The sequence below is a fragment of the Lepidochelys kempii genome, chromosome 6 (genome assembly GCF_965140265.1).
Source record: "Lepidochelys kempii isolate rLepKem1 chromosome 6, rLepKem1.hap2, whole genome shotgun sequence".
Classification (NCBI taxonomy): domain Eukaryota; kingdom Metazoa; phylum Chordata; order Testudines; family Cheloniidae; genus Lepidochelys; species Lepidochelys kempii.
In genome coordinates, this window is record NC_133261.1 from 59,356,707 (window position 1) to 59,380,315 (window position 23,609).

Below are 23,609 nucleotides of genomic sequence, written 5' to 3' on the forward strand. Positions count from 1 at the left end.
CATAGGTACCTAAATCTAAGTTGCAGGGAGCTGTCTATCTCTGTTTAATGACCCACAGACTGGAACCAGGTGACTGGAGTCAGGCAGCTTAGGCACCTCTTGCAAGAATGAGTTAGGGGCCTGCCTCATTTCACACAAAATGGCAGGAGGAGGGGTGCTTCTGCTTCCACTCACCTTCTAACATCTAGCCCAGTGGTTAAGAGTCCTTGTTTGGGATGTGGGAGACCCTGGTTCAATTCCCCTCCTGCAAGAGAGAAGAAAAATTTGAAACTATGGGTGTCCCATGTGAGTACCCTAACCACTGAGCTATATGCTATTCTGAAGTGGGCCTCCCTCAATTTCTCCTGTTGAAGCTGTTCTACTGTGGATAAATAATGAAAGCATGATTGGTGCAGAGTGACCAGACCCAGGGTCTCCCAGGTGGGTGCCTTAACCACTGGACTACAAAGTCTTTTCTCTCACACTCTGGCCCAATGACTATTTAAGTACTTATTCACAATGGAACAGTCATTGGGCCAGAGGGAAAGAGTGTGAGAATGACTCTGTAGTCTAGTGGGCCCTGGTGCTCCCATTCCCCACCTGCGAAATGGGGATAATAGCACTTCCTCAGAGAGGTGTTGTGAGACTAAATACATTTAAAAGCAGATTGTGAGGTGCTCAGGTAACTACAGTAAAGGGGCCATATACGATAGATAGATTTAGTGTCTATCTCTCAAGTGGTAATGTACTTACTCAACCACAGATGTTCCTTCCTAAAATGCAGGGGATGGACTAAGAGGGACTTTTAGTCCTTTCCATCCCAATTGTTCTCTGTTTACATTTTTCTTGTTCTCTCTGGGGGGAGGTACTGGGTTATTTGTTTGCTAATGTTCTAGGTGTGTTGGGAGCGGTCTAGTCTTCTTTATTTCTCTCAGGGTGACGGATGGTTTCTTGTTTTGTGTGTGGGTCTTTATTTGCTTCGGAAGTTGTGGCTATTGGTTACTAAGCACTGAGCCCTAACTAATGGTTAAGTTATTTAGCTGAAAATAATGCCAGTAGTAGTAGTACTCTTTAGCATATGGCCAATCTGCTGCCACCAGGCCATGACCACCTGTCACAATGAATTACCACTATTTATTCTTTCTTCATTATGTAGCGTACAATTTTCACTTGTTTTTTTGTAGTATTTCTCATTTTAATGACAGGCAATACAAATGCCACACAGTACAGTACATGACATCAAGTAACCAGTGCTGAATGCAGTGTATAAGTAAACAGGCACAACAATGTAGGTCAACTATGCTTTACAATACAGGTCACCTGCGCTTAGGCAGGTATCCTGGAGAGGTAAAATATGACCTCAAGGTCTGGTTTTAAGCTTAGTATCAACAATAATCTCTTATTTTCATATCTCAGTCTAATTAGGCTGGTTTACAATATACATTCATTATCTGAATGTATTACAATATGTGTGTAACCCTTCTGCCCGTCAGAGTTGGCAGCAACAAGGGCCGGGTTCAATATCTAGGGGTTCCATTCCAATAACACAATGCAAACCGGCTCGAGCCCCCACCCAGTGACCTGGGACAAATATATACCACCCCCGCTGGGCGCCTCCAAGAGGCAATACTTCCCCTCTCGCAAGCACATAGTCTGAGTGTAGCAAAAGTCTTTTAATAACAGAGAGAAACAATGTGGCATTATGTTGGGGAAACACCACCAACCGGATTCATAACACAACCCATGAGCAAAAGCAACCCCACCCCAGGCAAATTGGGGCATGCCCTTTTCCCTTTGGTTCTTGAGTCCAGCAACCCCAAAAGTCCAATGCCCCAAAAGTCTCTGTCCCTGGTCAGGGCAGCCCCAGAGTTCGAAAGTTTATCGGCGGAGCTTTACCTCCCAACCTGGGTGGAAATGGGACGGGGGTAAGAGGCACCTTACGTGATCTGAAGCTGACCGCCCCATAGCTCCATAGCGGCGCTCCGCTCCGCTCCGCCAGCCGCCCCACAAAACTCCTTCGCGCAGCTGCACTCCGCTCCGCCAGCCGCCCCACGAACTCCTTCGCTCAGCTGCGCTCCACTCCGCCAGCCGCCCCACGAACTCCTTCACTCAGCTCCACGGCCCACAAGCAGCTCCTGCCATCCACACACTGCTCCGTGTCGAACTGCTTCACCAGCCGTCCCGCAAACTGCTCCACAATATATCTTCAGGCTCCCCCACTGCTTAACACAACACTCAGTGATTTCAGCTCTTAGGTGAATTCAGCTTGTAGTAGGGGAGCCCCAGTGCTAGTGCACTGTCAGCCCAAAATGAGCTCAGCAGCCTATAACTAGACTTCTAATGAAATCAAAATTAGCTCTGATATTCCACAGTGGAGAGAGGAGGAAGTGCAATCAGCATGTAAGGCCCTCACCAAGGGGCCCATGCCACCAAGTATTAATACTTGTCCCCAGCCTCTCTTCATTCACACAGTTTTGGAACCCATGACCCTTGCCTAGCGAGTGCTACTTAGATGATGGTGAATCCCTCCATCGTAACAAAAGGCCAAGTACAGTTCCAAGCACAGTTCCCATAATCGGGGTAATAACAATTTATTCTTCCTGCCCCAATAACAGAGACACTGGGGATCCCACAGCAGCCAAAGTGACCATTTGGGCAGCTATGGTCTCATTCTAGGCGTGGTGGGTGTGCCTATGCAAATGAGATCGGCCCCTGAAGTTCTTTTCCACAACTTGCCACACCTCACCACCAGATGTCAGGGTGGAGCTCATCCTGACACTGCTTACATGTGTAACTGAAAGCATTGTCTTTTGTGGTGCTGAAATTTGGGATCTCATCCTTTGTTCAGACTCGAATCTCTGGATTGGTGGCCAAAGCATGAAGGGGCATCTGAATGTTTAGTAGAGCTGGCGTGTAAAAACCTTGCAATGCTGGCTATGAAAAGTGCCATACGAACATCTGTTCTCACTTTCAGGTGACATTGTAAATAAGAAGCGGGCAGAATTATCTCCTGCAAATGTAAATGAACTTGTTTCTCTTAGCGATTGACTGAAAAAGAAGTAAGACTGAGTGGACTTGTAGACGCTAAAGTTTTACGTTGTTTTGTTTTTGAGTGCAGTTATGTAACCAAAAAAAAAATCTACATCTGTAAGTTGCACTTTCACGATAAAGAGAGTACACTATGGTACTAGTATGAGGTGAATTGAAAAATATTATTTATGTTACCATTTTTACACTGCAAATATTTCTAATAAAAATAATATAAAGTAAGCACTGTAGATTTTGTATTCTGTGTTGTAATTGAAATAAATACATGTGAAAATGTAGAAGAACATCCAAAATATTTAATACATTTCAATTGGTATTCTATTGTTTAACAGGGCGATTAAAACTGCAATTAATCACGGTTAATTTGTTTAAATCGTGATTAATTTTTTGAGTTAATTGTGAGAGTAAACTGTGATTAATCGACAGCCCTAATTTTTTCATAAACTTTATTAGTACATACATATGTCTGTGTCGTACTGGGGCGAAAAAAAAAGTTTATTTGAATAAGCACTTATCTGGGAGTGAGATCTAAAGTATTTGCTACACCTAGTAAAGCAGTAGATCACTCTCCCTCAGGAGCAAGAGAGAAGCAGGAAGTAAGTGTCACAGATCATCCCCAGACTCACAAAATCCTCCCTGAGAGACACTTCCTTTACAGGGCTCTTTTTCTGGGTGATGCAGCTCTGTGCCACTCTATACTCAGGATATTCAGTAAATGCTCGATCTGGCCCTAAATGTTTACACAATCTGAGACCAACAGAAATATTTCAAAAAAAGAAAAGGAGTACTTGTGGCACCTTAGAGACTCGCAAAAGCTTATGCTCAAATAAATTTGTTAGTCTCTAAGGTGTTACAAGTACTCCTTTTCTTTTTGCGAATACAGACTAACACAGCTGTTACTCTGAAACCTGAGAAATATTTCAGTAAGAATGTTTTCAAAATAATTTTAATAGAAAGGGTTTAATTTTTATTTTAACAACTGACTGTTCCCCTGTTATGTGAAACCAAGCTTACATGTGTATGGGCAGGGAGAATGGTGAAGTTCTTTACGGTAATGGGCAATGGGGGGGATTTTGGAGGAAAGATCTGAGCAGATCAATTCTAAATATTTTTTGTCAAAGTTGGTGGTTGGAGTTGTCAGAGATGTGAGTCTGAACAAGGGATGAGATCCCAAATTTCAGCACCACAAAAGACAATGCTTTCAGTTATATTACAGATAATGAATGTATGTTGTAAACCAGCCTAATTAGACTGAGATATGAAAATAAGAGATTATTGTTGATACTGTGCTTAGGCAGGCACGCCTTGTTGGATTTCTCACCATTTACTAAGGGTAACCATTGGTCTGAAGCAGTGTGGCCATTTGTCTGTTCTTAAAGTTTGTGAAATTCTTTGAAAATTAAGGGGACTGTGTAAGGGCAACAACTGCTAAGGGTAAAATGCAGTTTAGCATGCCCTCACTCCTGTGGGATAGCACATCTCAAAATCCCATTGGCCCTGACAGCATGTAACCATTACATGGAGAGACCTCCATGGGTTTACTATTATTTAGTGCTGAGTGATAGAGGCGACTGGGCAGGAAGGCAGAAGGCTAGTGGATGGCCAGGGAAGGTTGCGAGTGGATAAACCTTCAGTGCCAACTACCTCTGATTCTGTTTCTTACTGCACGACATCCCCTCACCCCACAAGCTCCCCAGACGCTATGGCGGGGCAGGAATGGGAAGCTGATGTGTCCAAAAGCATAAGGCAAGGAAAGGGGGTGGCAGACGAGGTGTGCTGGGTGCGATGACAAAGGGGGAACTCAAGATCTGAGGGGGAAGAACTGGAGGGGGGAGCTATTCACTCCCAGGAGTGACGGAGCCCGTGCCCCGGGGGGCGGGGGGCGTGCCCAGGGGGCAGTGTGCGGAAGAAGCTCCTGCCCAAGGCGCCAGTGTTTGATGACAGCGCCTCTATCACTCCCCCCGCCCCCTCCCCAAGATGGCGGCGCCAGGCAACCTGCCCGGCCACAGCGTTTCCGGTTCCGGCCGGGTTGCCATGGCGCTCTGTCCCGCCCCCCGCTCTGTGTTTACATCGGGCAGGAGGAGGCGGGGAGTCCGCAGCCGTCGCGTCCCGCTCCGTGCGCTGTAGCGCTCCATCCGCCTCGAGCTGCGGGAGGGCAAGAGCGCGCCGGCATGAAGGTGAGTAGGGGGCTCCGCCCCCTCCCCGGGGAGGGGCTGGGCGTGGAGGGCTCGCTCAGCTCGCAGCCTTGGGGACAGGGGTGGGTGTCGCCGCCTCCTTGGCTGGGCAGCAGGCGGGCTCCGGGAGTGGGGGGCTCACACTCCGCGCGGGGGCCACCTGTAGAGGGGGGAAGAGCAGAATGCGGGGAGCGAAGGCCCGTCTCCCCCCCCCGGCTATCTGGGGAGCAAGGAGCGGTGAGGGGCATTCCTGGAGGGGCCTCCCTCCACCTGCAGCTGCAGGCAGTGAGGGTGCCTCTGGTTAATGGCACTATGTGCTTGCTTTTGCCTGATTTAGGAAGCGTGGGATGGTGTCAGTGATGGGCAGGGCCCTGGGAGTGTGTTGTATGTCATCAATTTATTATCATTGCCGCTAATCAGTCTGGGGCGCGTAAAGGAGCGAAGTGGGTTGAAAAGTGGATCAGCTTTGCAGGGCGGTCTTTTGTGGAGCACCGGTTGTGCTACTCTTGCTGTACAAAATGCAGGTAAAGACACGGATCTTGCCTCATGAAGCTTACAGTCTCTGGATTGTAGCCTCCCTTTTATTGGGCTTTAATTCATCTATTCTTTCCCACTGTCTTTTCGTTAATCTTCTAGACGTGACATTTAAATAATGCCTTCCATCTGGGGAACTCAGCAGACTTTTTGAAAACTAGGTATACTTGGGTCACATCATCTATCAATGGAATGTGTGTGAGCACCTTTTGGGTGGGACATGGTCACTCTTAAACAGTTCACAGTAATGCTACCTAACAGTTTAAGACAGGAAAGAAAGAAGGAAAAATCCCACATTCACTTGACATTGCAGGAAAATGTAAGGTAGGCAAAATGTAGCCCAAAATGATATGGGACTAGGATTCCACAATTAACACACCTATTCTTGAAGGATGGGATCTTCAACAAATGGTCAGGTTCTCATCTTTATGACTCATCTTTAGGAGTTCTCTTAAAATCAATTCTTGCCACTACAGCTCCTCTAACTTTGTGCTAAATCAGTACTAATTCAGGAGGCTAAATTACTAGTGCAGTTTTTTGTATTGTGCTTGATTTTTTTTTCTTTGTCAGTAACCCATCCGAGTAACTGACGAGGTTTGATTATGCTTACTTTATAACCTCTGAGGAGATCATTCTAAGCTGATATGGCAGCAAATGGCCAAGAAACATGCAAGTGTCAATTGTCTTCTTTCTCCATAGTTGTCAGTTACTGCTTGGGTATGGGGAAGAACAGAGGTATTTGTATTTGATGCTATAGAAATTAAAGTTTCTAGAGCCCTCTAGTTTGGTGTGATTTGTTCTATTGGTTTTGCATAATGTTGCCTCTTGAACAAGATTACTGTCTAGTGGGGAAGAAAGGAAGACTGATTTATTTTAGGCTCTTCACTGAAAACAGGACTAGCTAGGAGGTCGAATAAGGTTTGTCTTTGCTTCTTTACCCCTTTCCTATGTTCTTGTTTCCCTGGGAAGGGACTCCCCTGCTTTTCCTACTACCTCCTGCAAAGAGTTGTGTGGACAATCTTTCCATCGGTTCGTTAAAAGTCCTCCACCTCCAGGAATAGCTCCAGTGTCTGCATCTCCCCGCCCCCACCTCCCCCTTAGCCTTTCCAAACAGCTGGAATGAAATTGACACTGTTGTTGCCAGTTTCATGGGTGTCCTAGGGCTCTCAATAGCAATGGGCTAACCAAAGTCATGCCAATTTCACTTTCTGGATGCTTGGGAACCTTATGTGCAGTGGTCAAGGCAGGCATTCTAGCTGCCTGGGTTGTAAAAACAGCACTGTATCAGTTCTGATTTGGAAATGTTATCTTCACAGTACCCTGAAAAGTGACTAAAAACAGGATTGTGGATTTCAGGTTCATTATCTCTGAATGACTTTGTGTCAGATATGCTCTATTTACAAGCACAACCGACTTCCCTAACTATCATCTCTGCAGACTCAATCTGGCATCAAGCAGAGTTCTCACCTTCTCATGCATCTTTCCCAGCAATAAAGGTTGTGTTGGCCAAATCAGACTGTAAACTATTTGGGGAAGGGACTACATGTTTTCCTTTGTGTTTTGTACAGGACCTAGGACAATGGGGGATTAGCCACTACTGTAATGTAAGTCACTATTCGGAGCTCGTACTTCAACCTATGTATCCAGTTTACCCCATTTTCCATAGTGTGTGCCCTTAGGAACACTTTTGCTGTTTGTGGCTGTGCACTGGTGTCACTGACTGGAACATTATTAACGATTATCCTGATGCACAAGCTTAGTCTTGCAGAGCCAACACAGCTAACAGAAGTTTAAAAAAAAAAAAAGGTAATAAAGATTTATTTTAGTCCCTAAAGTCAGAAGAGATGACTGATATACACAGTAAGCACAACTCTGCAGTAAGAAGGGCCATTTTTATTTATATATATATATATATATTATAATCAGAGGCTAAATGCAACTTGTTCTTAAATTATGCAGAAATTGATGTTTTAGCCTAATTCTTCATACCACATACACAGTCTTACAAAAGAAAGTTTGCTATTTGCCAGTGTGTGGAGTGGTTTTTTTTTTTTTTTCCACCCCACCCCTCCCCTGACACTAAGGGATTTTTCTGCCTCTGAATGCTTGTTACTCCAGGCTAAAAAGAATCCTATGGCAGCATGGGACAACCAAAAATCCATTCCAAGCAAATGTAATTAAACTACTTAATGCATCTGGAAAAGTTGCTGAGTTATCTTTAAAACCAAAACCCAAACCCATTGAAGTGCTTGCTGAACAACACATTCATCTGAGGCTGAAAATAAAAAGATTTCCTGCAGGCACCATTTCCTTGAACAAAGAAGAAATGGATAATTTTCCTGATATGCCTATTACTTTTTCTAAATTCTTCCTGTCTCCACTTAGTTGTGCACTTTACTGCACTTTGGTAAGAATGCTCATGGCCTATCTTATGTGGGCTCATCCCAAAGGGAATTTGGTTAGATCTTTTTGTACAACCTTCTTTATGTAATTACTCATGCATATGGTTCATGACCATAATAAGGTAGGTGCCTGCCCATTTTCCGTATGTGGCATTCCAAGTGTCTGTAATTTTGCTTCTGATCAGTGACCTAAGCATTTATATCAGTCAATTTCTTAATAAATCATATATGTCAATATGATCAAACTACCTAGTTACAATATTGCAAATGCCCCCAAACAGTCCCCTTATTTCAAAATAACTTCCATAAACTTGCAAAGTGCCTGTCCTTCTGTGTTCATTTGTTTGTTACACAGAATGAAAAGGCATAATTTGTGACCTTGGGTTAAACCCTTGGGCCTTGTTTAGTTCACCTAAATTCAGTCCTTAGCATAAGCCTATCACACTAGGCCTCACATTAATAAAACAGCCTTTTATATCCCAGCAAAACCTAACAATGCAATTATTTGTGTCCTCCTACTTGCCCTCAGCGTATTTCGACCTGATAGCAATTAAAACCTATCAATATTATATGCCTATAGTGTTATTACAAAGGTATGACAGGGTCATAGGTCAACATCATTTTCAATCTTACATCTGAGCAATCGGTCAGTCAACCCACCTAGGATTTTTAAGTGCAGAACTGATCAGCAGTTTGTGGAATGGATCTGTACTATACATACCTCTGCAGTATGCCTCACCTTCTGAGACAATCACATGTTGGGAGTTTTTCTGAGACTTCTTTCCACTTGTCTTTTTAAGAGCTCGGTGTGACTTAAGTATTTTATTTGGCATACAGCAGTGCTATGCTGAGTTGATTAGACTCAAACTGCAGTGGGGTTGGATGCAAGGTACATCACAGCTCCAAAGTTACATAGAAATCCTCTCTCTTTATATTCATTGCATTCACTATGTATTGCATCACGCTTTTGAATTGGTTTTGTTACTTTGCAGGAACCATTCCCTGTGCAGCACATGCCGTCCATGGTTCAACTTTGTTTTTAGCTCATCTCTACATTACTAACTTACTTTGTCCCTTGTTGTCTAGTTCATAGTAAATAGTTCTCTGAGAGTTCTCCCTCTTATCTTAACTGACTCAAGCATTTTGTCGTTTTTAGCCTACTGTCCTATTTACTTCTCTTACTTGGCACAAATGTCTTGTTTTCAGGCTCATGATTCATTTACCTCCCTAATCCTATCTTCCAAAGAATGAGGCCTCCCCCGATGTATTAATTACACATGTCAGGTCAAAACTTAGCTACATCATGCAAGATTAAAGTTCTGAAAACAATATCTTCCCCCTCCTAGTTTATTAACAAGCCAAATGTATCGGAAACACTTGTATCAGGAACCTCTCCCCCACAATGCTGTTTCCTCTGTCTTCCCCATTCTTCACTCATGCTTGCAAATAGCCTTTCTTGCCTTATACCAGCATCTCACAAGCTGTAGCTCCTACATCCAAGGATAGTAAGGAGTTACAGGCGATCATTGTCCCTCTGGAGGTACCTAGAGAGACCTCACCATATTTGCCCACCCTGTGGAGAGAGAGAGAGACTGCTCTTCTTGGGTCCCTTCATGCTGAGGCTTTGATTTTATTGTACTTGTTCCCAGCCTACTGTTCTCATGGAGGCTAGGCTAGAAGTCTAAAAACTCCCTTAACCTGGAGCATAGCAGGGAATAAGGCATATGTTGTACCTGGGAAGTGAATCCTTCTACATGGTCCAGATCACATTGTGGTATATGTGTGTTATGAGGTAAAAGAAAAATTGGGACAACCTTAATTTGTTGACCAACAGGAAAAAAACAGGTTTAAGTTTTCTTTGAACAAGTCACCTTACCTATTCTTTTCAAACTTTTTTTTTAACCTTTTCATCTCCAGACTAAGTCTATTTTAAATATTTTCTTCCAGTTTCCTACTTCACTGTTCCATTTGGTAGATGATTCTCTGTATCTTGGAGGTTTCTGTGGTTCACCCTACCAAAATATTGTATGTGTAGTATTTTTTTACACTGTCTTCTGTATCATACTTCAGGGGGAATTCTGCACCAAAAATTTTAAACTTCTGCGCACAATATTTTCAAATTCTGCATATTTTATTTGTCAAAATAACACCATATAATACCTGTTGGCAAGTATGTCTGTAACAATACAGACAACAAAAAAGATTCAGCTAATGGTTTTTGACATAGATTCTTTATTATGCATCTTAATACAGAACTCTGAGTAATAATTCATTTAAACTTCAATACAGAACCGTATTTCCTGCACCCCTCAGAAGCAGTGCAAAGGCTTGGGGGAGTCAGAGGTAATGGAGGAATTGAGGAAGAGGAAAGTAATTGCTGAGAAGAAGCCTGGGTGTGAATTTGGAGGGTTGTTGGGTATGGGTGGGAATAGTATGGAACAGTTTCTTTTTGGGGGGGGACGGGAGGGATTGTTAGGGAGCTTCCCCCATGCAGACCCTGGCTGACCCCTAGCCTCTCGCATTCAGTCAGGCACACCTGCCCCTGTCCCCATGTGTCCTTGCACCCCCTGTTCTACATGTGTCCCTCCACCCCCACAGACACCTACTTCTCCTGCCCCCATGTGTCTCTGTGCACCCACTCAGCCAGCCCCTCACCATGTGGTCCTGTGCCTCCACTCCCATTCAGCCCCTGCCCCAGTTTGTCCTCCCCCAGCAGCCCCACGCTGTCTCCCCATAGTCCCTGTCTCCTGACCCAGCCTGACAGGTGCTGTGAAGAAGGCAGGCTCTTTCTCTTCCCCAGCTGGTGGATAGCTTCTGCTCTGTTCTATCGCCACAGTACCCTCTGGTGGGCAAAAGGCAGAACTGCAGCATCTTTCCAGCAGAAGCTTTTTTCTGCACAAATATTAAAAATATGTATAGCTCATTCTTTATGTGCACACGCAGTGGCGCAGAATTCCCCCAGGAATAGTTATATTAATCCTACCTAGCAGAGCTGGTTTCTGGACCATTTAAATAAGAAGTATTCAGTCAAGGAGCAACTGTTCTGTCCATCTATAGCCTGGAAATTAACTTGCCCTTCAACAGAAGCTTGTTTACAAACATTAAAGATTTTTCTTTCCCTATCATTCTAGCTGAACTCCAGCATGCTGGGAACCAACAACATTCACTCATAGCTTTTGATAAGGCTGTGTGTGTGTAAATAATACTGTTTAAAGCAAGTGAGTTAAAAAGGCTTCTTTGCTATCTGCTTGTTTTTGTAAACTGACGTGTTTGAAAGATGAAATTGGCTTTGCTCTGCCAATGTACCCTGAAAGATGCATAAGACTTTTCTTAACCCCGCTCCCCTAATCAAGAAGGCTAAGGATTTATTTTGTCAGAGATTGACTGTCCAAAACAAAGAACTTTCAAACTTATTTTATTTCCAGTTTATTAATTATAGGGTGTGTTTACATGTTCAAAAACAAAAATATCTTGATGCAACGTGAATATACTGAGAGCTGCAAAGGGGCTTGTCACGGTTCCTTCCCCAGTCTGAACTCTAGGGTACAGATGTGGGGAACTGCATGAAAACCTCCTAAGCTTACTTTTACCAGCTTAGGTTAAGACTTCCCCAAGGTACAAACTATTTTACCCTTGGACTTCCACTGCCACCACCAAACTTTATCTGGGTTCCTGAAAAAACGTAGTTTGGAAACGTCTTTCCCCCCCAAAATCCTCCCAACCCTTGCACCCCACTTCCTGGGGCAGCTTTGGTAAAAATCCTCACCAATTTGCATAGGTGACCACAGACCCAAACCCTTGGATCTTAGAACAATGAAAAAGCATTCAGTTTCCTTACAAGAAGACTTTTAATAGAAGTAAAAAAGAATCATCTCTGTAAAAACAGGATGGTAAATACCTTACAGGGTAATTAGATTCAAAACATAGAGAATCCCTCTAGGCAAAACCTTAAGTTACAAAAAAGACACACAGACAGGAATATTCATTCTATTCAGCACAGCTATTTTCTCAGCCATTTAAAGAAATCATAATCTAACACATACCTAGCTAGATTACTTACTAAATTCTAAGACTCCATTCCTTGTTCTGTCTCTGGCAAAAGCATCACACAGACAGACAGACCCTTTGTTTTTCTCCCTCCTCCCAGCTTTTGAAAGTATCTTTTCTCCTCATTGGTGGTCAGGAGCCAGCGAGGTTATCTTTAGCTTCTTAACCCTTTACAGGTGAGAGGATTTTTCCTCTGGCCAGGAGGGATTTTAAAGGGGTTTACCCTTCCCTTTATATTTATGACAGGGCTAATGCAATATCCCTGTTTAATAAACATTGTTATCTTTGATTTTGCGGGGTGGCCTGTCTTTACAATAAGTTCCAGTGTGAATCCTGCATTCAGTTTTCTTGTAAGGAAAAGCCATTTACCTTTTGTTCAAATGGAGATTCTGTGAAACTCACATGTCCTCAATGAATATGTGGGCAACTGCCTAAAGGGGAACAGTTTAACCCCTAAGAAAGAAAACTATTTCTTTGAGAGAGGTGTGTGTTGTTTATTTAAAGCCATTTTAAAATCAGCACTGTTAATAGATTGATTACTTGTCTGCACAGTGGTTTATACAGCACTAGTCATGTTTCTCAAAAAAAGTAATCTCTTTTAGAGTGAGCGACCCTTCTCCATCTGGTTATGGATTCAATGCAACTTTAACAAGGCGAAAGGAATGAAAGCCAAAATGGAGAAAGAACAAGTTAAAGAATATTTAGATAAGTAAGATGTATTCAAGTTGGCAGGGCCTGATGAAATTCATCCTAAGGTGCTTAAGAAACTGGCTGAAGCGATCTCAGAACTGTTAGCAATTATATTCGAGAACTCATGGAAGATGGGAGAGGTCCCAGAAGGCTGGAGAAGGGCAAACATACCATCTGCCTTTCAAAAAAGGGAGACAAAGAGGAGCCGGGGAATTATAGACTAGTGAGTCTAACTTCGATACCTGGAAAGATACTGGAACAAATTATTAAACAATCAGTCTGTAAGCACCTAGGGGATAATGGGGTTATAAGTAATAACCAGCATGGGTTTGTCAACAACAAATCATGCCAAATGAACCTAATTTCCTTCTTTGCCAGAGTTACTGGCCTAGCGGATAGGGGGAACCAGTAGATGTGATATATTTTGATTTTTAGTAAGGCATTTGATACAATTCCACATGAAATTCTCATAATGGACTTAATCTGCAGCAAGAGAGATTTAGGTTAGGTATTAGGAAGAGCATTCTAAATAGAAAGGTAATTAAGCTCTGAACTAGGCTTTCAAGAGTGGTTGTGGAATCCACATCATTGGAAGTTTTAAGAAGAAATTGGACAAACACATATCAGGCCTGTCTTAGGTTTACAGTGGACTGGACTACATGACCTCTGGAGGTCCCTTCCAGCCTTACATTTCTGTGATTCAGAGGATATTATGTACCAAAGAGCACCTAATGCCCTCTTTGTATGCAGCCCAGATCTTCATTGCTAGAACAACAGGTCCAATCTGACCCAGATTAGTAGTGATCAAAAGTTATCACTACCTGACAGGTCTTTAGTAGCTTGTGTGAAATAAATTGTTGGTTGGGGTTTACTTTCCAGTGGAAAGGCGTCTTCCTCACACAGCCCACCAGCACAGGTGTTAGTTTTAGCAAGAGAGAACAAAGATTCAATAGGCTATTGAAATGAAACTATCCTTACTGCCAGAAGTGGTCCTTGCAGGTTGGATTGAGGCCCATCAGTGGGGTGCAGTGTTGGAGAACCTTGCATCGCCACTGCCTATGATGCGCCTATTCTATAGATAAATAAAACTTCAGTCTGGAAGGCTCTGAATCTACCATTTGTGTGCAATACATCCACTTAAAAAAGCAACCCACCAAATTAGGAGTTCAGATTTGGGGTCAAAGCTACCCAGAAGGTCTCTGTGCAGAAATCTTTGTTTAATTTGCTGCCTTTAGGAATAAGCATCCAGCCATCAAAAACACCAGTGCTTGTTGTTGTGTGATAAATAAAGCAGTCCACATTTTTGTCTACTGTGTTAGTTACCTGGGCCCCAATTCATAGAATCATGGAACTGGAAGGGACCTCGAGAGGTCATTTAGTCCAGTCCCCTGCACTCGTGGCAGGACTAATTATCTAGACCATTCCTGACAGGTGTTTGTCTAACCTGCTCTTAAAAATCTCAGATGATGGAGATTCCACAACCTCCATAGGCAATTTATTCCAGTGCTTAACCACCCTGACAGTTAGGAAGCTTTTCCTAATGTCCAACCTAAACCTCCCTTGCTGCAATTTATGCCCTTTGCTTCTTGTCCTATCCTCAGAGGTTAAGAAAAAAAAAATATTCCTGCTCCTTGTAACAACCTTGAACAATACTTGAAAACTATGTCCCCCTCAGTCTTCTCTGAAAACCCAATTTTTTCAATCTTCCCCCATAGGTCATGTTTTCTAGATCTTTAATCATTTTTGTTGCTCTTCTCTAGACTCTCTCCAGTTTGTCCACACCCTTCCCGAAATGTGGCGCCCAGAACTGGACACAATACTCCAGTTGAGGCCTAATCAGCGCAGAGTAGAGCAGAAGAATTACTTTTCGTGTCTTGCTTACAACACTCCTGTTAATACATCCCAGAATGATGTTTGCTTTTTTTTTTTTTTTTTTTTTTGCAGCAGCGTTACACTGTTGACTCATATTTAGCTTGTGGTCCGCTATGACCCCCAGATCCCTTTCTGCAGTACTCCTTCTTAGGCAGTCATTTCCCATTTTGTGTGTGTGCTGCTGATTGTTCCCTCCTAAATGGAGTACTTTGCATTTGTCTTTATTGAATTTCATCCTATTAACTTTAGACCATTTCTCCAGTTTGTCCAGATCATTTTGAATTTTAATCCTATCTTCCAAACCACTTGCAATCCTTCCCAGCTTGGTATCTTCCACAAACTTTATAAGCGTATTCTCTATGCCATTATCTAAATCATTGATGAAGATATTGAACTGATCCCTGCAGGACCCCACTTGTTATGCCCTTCCACCATGACTGTGAACCACTGATAACTACTCTCTGGGAACGGGTTTCGAACCAGTTTTGCACTCCCCTTACAGTAACTCCAACTAGGTTTCATTTCCTTAGTTTGTTTATGAGAAGGTCATGCAAGACAGTATCAAAAGCTTTACTAAAGTTAAGATATACCACATCTACCACTTCCTCCCTATTGACAAGTCTTGTTACCCTGTCAAAGAAAGCTATCAGGTTGGTTTGACACGATTTGTTGTTGACAAATCCAAGCTAACTGTTACTTATCATCTTATTATCTTCTAGATGTTTGTAAATTGATTGATTAATTATTTGCTCCATTATCTTTCCGGGTACAGAAATTAAGCTGACTAGTCTGTAATTCCCTGGGTTGTCCTTATTTCCCTTTTTATAGGTGGGCACTATATTTGCCATTTTCCAGTCTTCTGAAATCTCTCTTATCTTCCATGACTTCTCAAAGATAATCGCTAATGGCTAAAAATATCTCCTCAGTCAGCTCCTTGATTATTCTCAGATGCATTTCATCAGGCCATGGTGACTTGAAGACCTCTAATTTTGTCCAAGTAATTTTTAACTTGTTCTTTCCCTTTTATAGCCTATTCTGATCCTATCTCATTTTCACTGGCATTCACTACGTTAGACGTCCAATCACCACCAACTTTCTTGGTGAAAACCGAAACAAAGAAGTCATTAAGCACCTCTGCCATTTCCACATTTTCTGTTGTTGTTTTTCCCCCTCATTGAGTAACGGGTCTACCCTGTCTTTGGTCTTCCTCTTGCTTCTCATGTATTTGTAGAATGTTTTCTTGTTACCCTTTATGTGTCTGGCTAGATTGATCTCGTTTTGTGCCTTGGCCTTTCTAATTTTGTCCCTACATACTTGTTTGTTTATATTCATCCTTTGTAATTTGACCTATTTTCTACTTCTTGTAGGACTTGTTTTTTTATTTTTAGATCATTTGAAGATCTCCTGGGTAAGCCAGGGTGGTCTCTTGCCATACTTCCTATGTTTCCTACACAGTGGGGTAGTTTCTTCTCGTGCCCTTAATAATGTCTCTTTGAAAAACTGCCAACTGTCTTCTATTGTTTTTCCCCCTTACACTTGCTTCCCATGGGAATCTTACCTACCAACTCCCCAAGTTTGCTAAAGTCTTCCTTCTTGAAATCCATTGTCTTTATTTTGCTGTTCTCCCTCCTACCATTCCTTGGAATCATGAACTCTATCATTTCATGATCACTTTCATCCGAGCTGCCTTCCTCTTTCAAATTCTCAACCAGTTCCTTCCTGTTAGTCAAAATCAAATCTAGAACAGCCTCTCCCCTGGTAGCTGTCTCCACCTTCTGAAATAAAAAAAATTGTCTCCAATACATTCCAAGAACTTGTTGGATAATCTGTGCCCTGCTGTGTTGTTTTCCCAACAGATGTCTGGGTAGTTCAAGTCCCCCGTTACCACCAAGTCCTGTGCTTTGGATGATTTTGTTAGCTGTTTTTTAAAAAAAAGCCTCTTCCACCTCTTCTTCCTGGCTAGCTGTTTGTAGTATACCCTACCATGACATCACCCTTGTTTTTTACCCTGTTTATCCTTACCCAGAGACTTTCAACAAGTCTGTCTCCTGTTTCCATCTCAATCTCAGTCCAAGTATATACATTTTTAATATATAAGGCAACACCTCCTCCCTTTTTTCCCTGCCGGTCCTTCCTGAGCAAGCTGTACCCTTCGATACCAATATTCCAGTCATTACTATTATCCCACCAGGTCTTTGTCACAGTTATTTATTTACTAGCATTTTGAGTTCTTCCTGCTTATTCCCCATACTTCTTGCATTAGTATACAGACATCTAAGATACTGATTTGATTCCCCCCCCCAAGTTCTGTCTTCTCTCCTTTATCCCTGCTATAACAGCCCATGCTCCCCCCCACATTCCAAACCTTCTCCCAGGTCTCCATGTTCTTGACTTACCTGTGGGCTTTGGTCACCTGCCCCCTTCAAATCTAGTTTAAAGCCCTCATCACTAGGTTAGCTAGTCTGTATCCAAATATGCTCTTCCCCTTCCTCGATAGGTGGACCCCATTTCTGCTTAGCAGTCCTTCTTCCTGAAACACCATCCTGTGGTCAAGGAAGGTACTTAAGTATGTGACTGTGCTAGGACTGCTCATATGCTTAAAGTTAAGCATCTGTTTAAGTACTTTCCTAAATCAATGCCTTAATGTGTGTATTCAAAAGTTTCTATAGTAAAAGTAGTCAAAGTATTGGTTAAACGTTAATTTTTTGGGGAGTGTGTGGGGAGCACAATTAATTACATGCACAGAAATCAGATCTTTCAAAAGTCAGTTACATGTGCCCAGTGTTGTTGTTTTCCCCTCAACATGGCTTCCTTGAGTTACTGAGAGTGAAACTGTAGCCCCATTGAAGCCGATAGGAGTTTTGCCCTTTGCTTCAGTGGGTGAAGGACTTCATTCTGAAACCCTGGGATGGCTGAGAAAATGATATTCGAATAAAGGCCTGTATCTTTAAGTGAATGACTATTCATTGAACTAGTTCAGCTGAATTTCTTTTTCTGTGCATATCTCTCTGGGTGCACCTCACTGGAATGGCACTTGCTGATTTCATTAGGAAAATGAAGCACTGCATGTGTGCAATATTTCATCACGTCTAATTTCATATATTCAAATGGAGCAAAGATCATACTCATTGAGTGCTCTGTGCCTGCCAAGCTGGAAGTTTTTAAAACGAAATGTACTTTTTAGAATGTGTGGGGTTTTTTTGTTTTTGTTTTTTTAAACAGTGAAAACCATCCCATTTTCCAATTTTATTTCTGCCCTTCCCCCTATTCCACCCCCCTTAAGTCAAATATCCCAATGGATTGTCTTCTAGTATTTTCATAGCCATTCACTTTTTGGCTGTGGTAATACATGGAAAACATCAGTTCAAGAGGAAGTTTTTGGAGGGAGTAATACCTGTCTCTGTCTTTCTGATGTACCTATACAGCCAGGGGTGAAAGTAACATAAAGGACTTACTGGTATGCTGGAGTCCTGAGTGGGAGCGTGGTCTCAACCGGAGGAGGTGTGGCCTCAACCTGAAGAGGCGATTTAAAGGCCTCGGGGCTCTGGCTGGGAGCCCTGGGGCCTTTAAATCACCCCACTGCAGAGGCGGCTGGGAGCCCCGGGGCTCAAGGGTGAAATAAAGAGCTCGGGGCTTCAGCTGCTGCAGAGCTCTAGGCTTTATAAATCCCTGCTGCCCCGGAGCTCAGGTGGGGATTTAAAAGGCCCGGTGCTCCAGCCTCTGCGGGGAGCCCCTGCCCGAGCCCAGCTGCTGGAGCTCCAGAGGTGCTTTAAAGGGCCCGGGGCTCCCTGCAGTGGCAGGAGCCTCGGGCCCTTTAAATCACTGCCGGGGAAGCCGGTCCAGTCTGGCACTGCATACTGGCTCTTGCCAGCTTACTTTCACCTCTGTATACAGCCCTCATTGCCATAGCATCTGAGGAGGTCAACATTTTTAATGTTTTTATCTTCACAACATCCCGGTGAGGTAGGAATGGGCTATTATGCCCATTTTACAGATGGGGTATTGAGGCATGGGGCAAATTTTCAAAGGCGTTTAGGTGCCTAAAGATGGAGATAGTGGGAATTTTCAGAAGTGCCTAAGCAGGTTAGGTACCTAACTCCCATTGAAATCAGGGGAACTTAGATGCCTAACCTTCTCAGGTGCCTTTGCAAATCCCATTAGGAACATTTCTGCATCTTCAGGCACCTAAATCCCTTGAAAATCTGGTCCAGAGAGACCCAACGACTTGCACAAGGTCACACAGGAGGTGTGTTTCAGAGCAGGGAATTGAACTCAGGTCTCTCAGTTCTAGGCTAGCACCCTAACCCATGAACCATCCTTCCTCATCATATGTGATAAGTATAATATTAAACTGAACAGGAGGTCAAGGATGGATTGGACCCTACCTAACAACATCTGGTAAATGGAGTATGTACATCTCTGAATCAAATTCACCCTTTGCAGATGACCAGTTGTGATGTTCTGCTCAGGACACCCAGAACTGTAAGACACTGTATTACCCAACCGCCTCAGTCTGATGTCCAGTAAAGCTCACTCTTACTATGTGTAAGCTTGCTGGTACATGAATTTTTCTGTCTCTGCAGCAAACTCCTTGAGTCCTTGCCAGTTTAAGGCTTTGTCTACACTAGCACTTTTGTTAGCAAAACTTTTTTGTTGGTTGGGGTGTGAAAAAAAACCCCACCCCTGGACAAAAGTGCTAGTGTGGACAGCGCTATGTTGGTGGGAGATGCTCTCCCGCCAACATGGCTACTGCCTGCTCGTCGGGGTAGTTGCATGGAGCAGCTACACAGGAGACCTTACAGTGGTGTAGCTGCAGTGGTACAGCTGTGCTGCTGTAAGGTCCATAATGTAGACATAACCTTAACCTTGCTGTGCAGTTAACAGTCCGTGAACTCCAGTTCCCAAGTTCCCCAAAGATGTCTCCCTGCAGCGTCCAGTTCCTCTCACCGAACACTCTCACAGAAATTACTAAATGTGCTGCTTCTAACAAGACCGAGTACACATCAGGCTTTTGCTTGATAAATCCAATTACCAGGACCAGACAGGACTCATCCAAGAGTTTTGAAGTAACTCAAATATAAAATTGCAGAACTATTAACTGTGGTATGTAACCTGTCATTTTAAATAATCTTCTGGACCAGATGACTGGAGGATAGCTAATGTGATGCCAATTTTTAAAAAAATGCTCCAGAGGCAATCCTGGCAATTGCAAGCTGGTAAACCTAACCAGGCAAATTGGTTGAAACTATAGTAAAGAACAGAATTATCAGACATAGATGAACATGACATGCTGGGAATCAGTATGACTTTTGTAAAGGGAAATCATGCCTCACTAATTTATTAGAATTCTCTGAGGGGGTCAACAAACGTGGACCAGGGTGATCCGGTGGATATAGTGTACTTGGACTATCAGGACGATTTTGACGAGGTACCTCACCAAAGGCTCTTAAGCAATGTAAGCAGTCATGGGATAAGAGGGAAGGTCCTCTCCTGGATCAGTAACTGGTTAAAAGACAGAAAACAAAGGGCAGGGATAAATGGTGAGGTTTCAGAATGGAGAGAGGTAAATAGTCATGTTCGCCAGGGGTCTGTACTGGAACAAGTGCTGTTCAACATATTCATTAATGATCTGGAAAAATGGGTAAACAGCGAGGTGGCAAAATGGGCAGAAAATAGAAAGTTACTTAAGACAGGTTTCAGAGTAACAGCCGTGTTAGTCTGTATTCGCAAAAAGAAAAGGAGTACTTGTGGCACCTTAGAGACTAACCAATTTATTTGAGCATAAGCTTTCGTGAGCTACAGCTCACTTCATCAGATGCATACTGCGGAAAGTGTAGAAGATCTTTTTATACACACAAAGCATGAAAAAATACCTCCCCCCCCACTCTCCTGCTGGTAATAGCTTATCTAAAAAGTGACCACTCTCCTTACAATGTGTATGATAATCAAGGTGGGCCATTTCCAGCACAAATCCAGGGTTTAACAAGAACGTTGGCGGGGGGTGGGGGGAACTAGGGGAAATAGCTTACCTTGCATAATGACTTTGCCACTCCCAGTCTCTATTCAAGCCTAAATTAATTGTATCCAATTTGCAAATGAATTCCAATTCAGCAGTTTCTCGCTGGAGTCTGGATTTGAAGTTTTTTTGTTGTAATATAGCAACTTTCATGTCTGTAATCGCGTGACCAGAGAGATTGAAGTGTTCTCCGACTGGTTTATGAATGTTATAATTCTTGACATCTGATTTGTGTCCATTTATTCTTTTACGTAGAGACTGTCCAGTTTGACCAATGTACATGGCAGGGGGGCTTTGCTAGCACATGATGGCATATATCACATTGGTGGATGTGCAGGTGAACGAGCCTCTGATAGTGTGGCTGATGTGATTAGGCCCTAGGATGGTATCCGCTGAATAGATATGTGGGCACAGTTGGCAACGGGCTTTGTTGCAAGGATAGGTTCCTGGGTTAGTGGTTCTATTGTGTGGTATGTGGTTGCTGGTGAGTATTGAAACAGACTGATAGAGCCAGAAGAGTTCCCAGAAGTCACCTACTACAGGACAGGCCTAACAAAGAAAATAACAGGACGCCACTAGCCGTCACCTTCAGCCCCCAACTAAAACCCCTCCAACATATTATTAAGGATCTACAACCTATCCTGAAGGATGACCCAACACTCTCACAAATCTTGGGAGACAGGCCAGTCCTTGCTTACAGACAGCCCCGCAACCTGAAGCAAATACTCACCAGCAACCACACACCACACAACAGAACCACTAACCCAGGAACCTATCCTTGCAACAAAGCCCGTTGCCAACTGTGCCCACATATCTATTCAGCGGATACCATCCTAGGGCCTAATCACATCAGCCACACTATCAGAGGCTCGTTCACCTGCACATCCACCAATGTGATATATGCCATCATGTGCTAGCAAAGCCCCCCTGCCATGTACATTGGTCAAACTGGACAGTCTCTACGTAAAAGAATAAATGGACACAAATCAGATGTCAAGAATTATAACATTCATAAACCAGTCGGAGAACACTTCAATCTCTCTGGTCACGCGATTACAGACATGAAAGTTGCTATATTACAACAAAAAAACTTCAAATCCAGACTCCAGCGAGAAACTGCTGAATTGGAATTCATTTGCAAATTGGATACAATTAATTTAGGCTTGAATAGAGACTGGGAGTGGCAAAGTCATTATGCAAGGTAAGCTATTTCCCCTAGTTCCCCCCACCCCCCGCCAACGTTCTTGTTAAACCCTGGATTTGTGCTGGAAATGGCCCACCTTGATTATCATACACATTGTAAGGAGAGTGGTCACTTTTTAGATAAGCTATTACCAGCAGGAGAGTGGGGGGGAGGTATTTTTTCATGCTTTGTGTGTATAAAAAGATCTTCTACACTTTCCGCAGTATGCATCTGATGAAGTGAGCTGTAGCTCACGAAAGCTTATGCTCAAATAAATTGGTTAGTCTCTAAGGTGCCACAAGTACTCCTTTTCTTTTTATTTAAGACAGTTAAGTCCAAAGCTAACTGTGAAGAGTTACAAAGGAATCTCACAAAACTGGGTGACTGGGCAATAAAATGGCAGATGAAATTCAATGTTGATAAATACAAAGTAAGGCACTTTGGTAAACATAATCCAAATTATTCTTACAAAATGATAGTCTAAATTACTCGTTATCGCTCAAGAAAGAGATCTTGGCATCATTGTGGGTAGTTCTCTGAAAATATCCACTCAATGTGCAGCCACAGTCAAAAAAAGCAGATAAGACAGAAAATATCATAATGCCACTATATAAATCCATGATACACCCACACCTTGAATACTGTGTGCAGTTCTGGTCGCCCCATCTCAAAACAGATGCATTGGAATTGGAAAAGGTCCAGAGAGGGGCAACAAGAATGATTAGGGGCATGGAACAGCTTCCATATGAGGAGAGATTAAAAGACTAGGACCATTCAGCTTAGAAAAGAGATGACTAAGGGGGGATATGATAGATGTCTATAAAATCATGACTGGTGGAGAGAAAGTGAATAAGGAAGTGTTATTTACCCCTTCACATAACACAAGAAGCAGGGGGTCACCCTATGAAATTAACAGACAGCAGATTTAAAACCGACAAAAGGCAGTACTACTTCACATAACTCAGTCAGCCTACGGAATTCATTGCCAGTGGATGTTAAGGCCAAAACAATAACGGGATTCAAAAAGGAATTGGAGGATAGGTCCATCAGTGGCTATTAACCATGATGGTCAGGGATGCAACCCCATGCTCCACTTGCCAGAAGCTGGAAGTGGACAACAGTGGATGGATCTCAATAATTGCCTATTCTGTTCATTCCCTCTGATGTACCTGGCATTGGCCATTGTCGGAATAAGTTATACTGGGCTAGATGGACCTTTGATCTGACCCAGGATGGCCGTTCTTATCTTCTTAGCTGAGGGTTCACTTTATATTTCAATAGAACAGCACTGAGACCTGTTTTACACTAGGAAATTAGGTTGGTATAACTACGTCATGCATCCGATGAAGTGAGCTGTAGCTCACGAGAGCTTATGCTCAAATAAATTGGTTAGTCTCTAAGGTGCCACAAGTACTCCTTTTCTTTTTGGAAATACATCTCTCAGGAGTTTGAAAAATCCACAGTGCAAATTCTCCTGTCTACCTAGCTACTGCCTCTTAGGGAGGTGGATTACGTATGCCGATGGGAGAAGCCCTCCCATCAGCATAGGTAGCATCTTCATTGAAATGCTACAGCGGCATAGCTGCAATGGTGCAGTTGCGCCACTGCAGAGTTTAAAGTGTAGACAAGCTCTGAGAAGGTTCATAGTAAAACTCAGAATAAGT

At 43.0% G+C, this 23,609-nt stretch overlaps 1 protein-coding gene across 5 annotated transcripts in view; it reads left to right on the forward strand.

Annotated features, from left to right (window-relative positions):
* The first annotated feature begins 5,053 nt into the window (after positions 1–5,053).
* Positions 5,054–23,609, forward strand: part of LOC140912881 (transmembrane protein 263-like) — a 313,599-nt gene continuing 295,043 nt past the window's right edge. For 4 of the 5 annotated variants that reach the window (XM_073348107.1, XM_073348102.1, XM_073348101.1 and 1 more), the window contains exon 1: positions 5,054–5,204. Coding sequence is in view for 3 of the 5 variants with exons in the window: in XM_073348101.1 (XP_073204202.1) it covers positions 5,199–5,204 (6 nt within the window). In the remaining 2 variants the exon portion in view is untranslated. Of the gene's footprint in view, positions 5,205–7,303; positions 7,340–23,609 lie in introns of all 5 variants that reach the window. The other variant, XM_073348103.1, reaches the window with a different exon arrangement.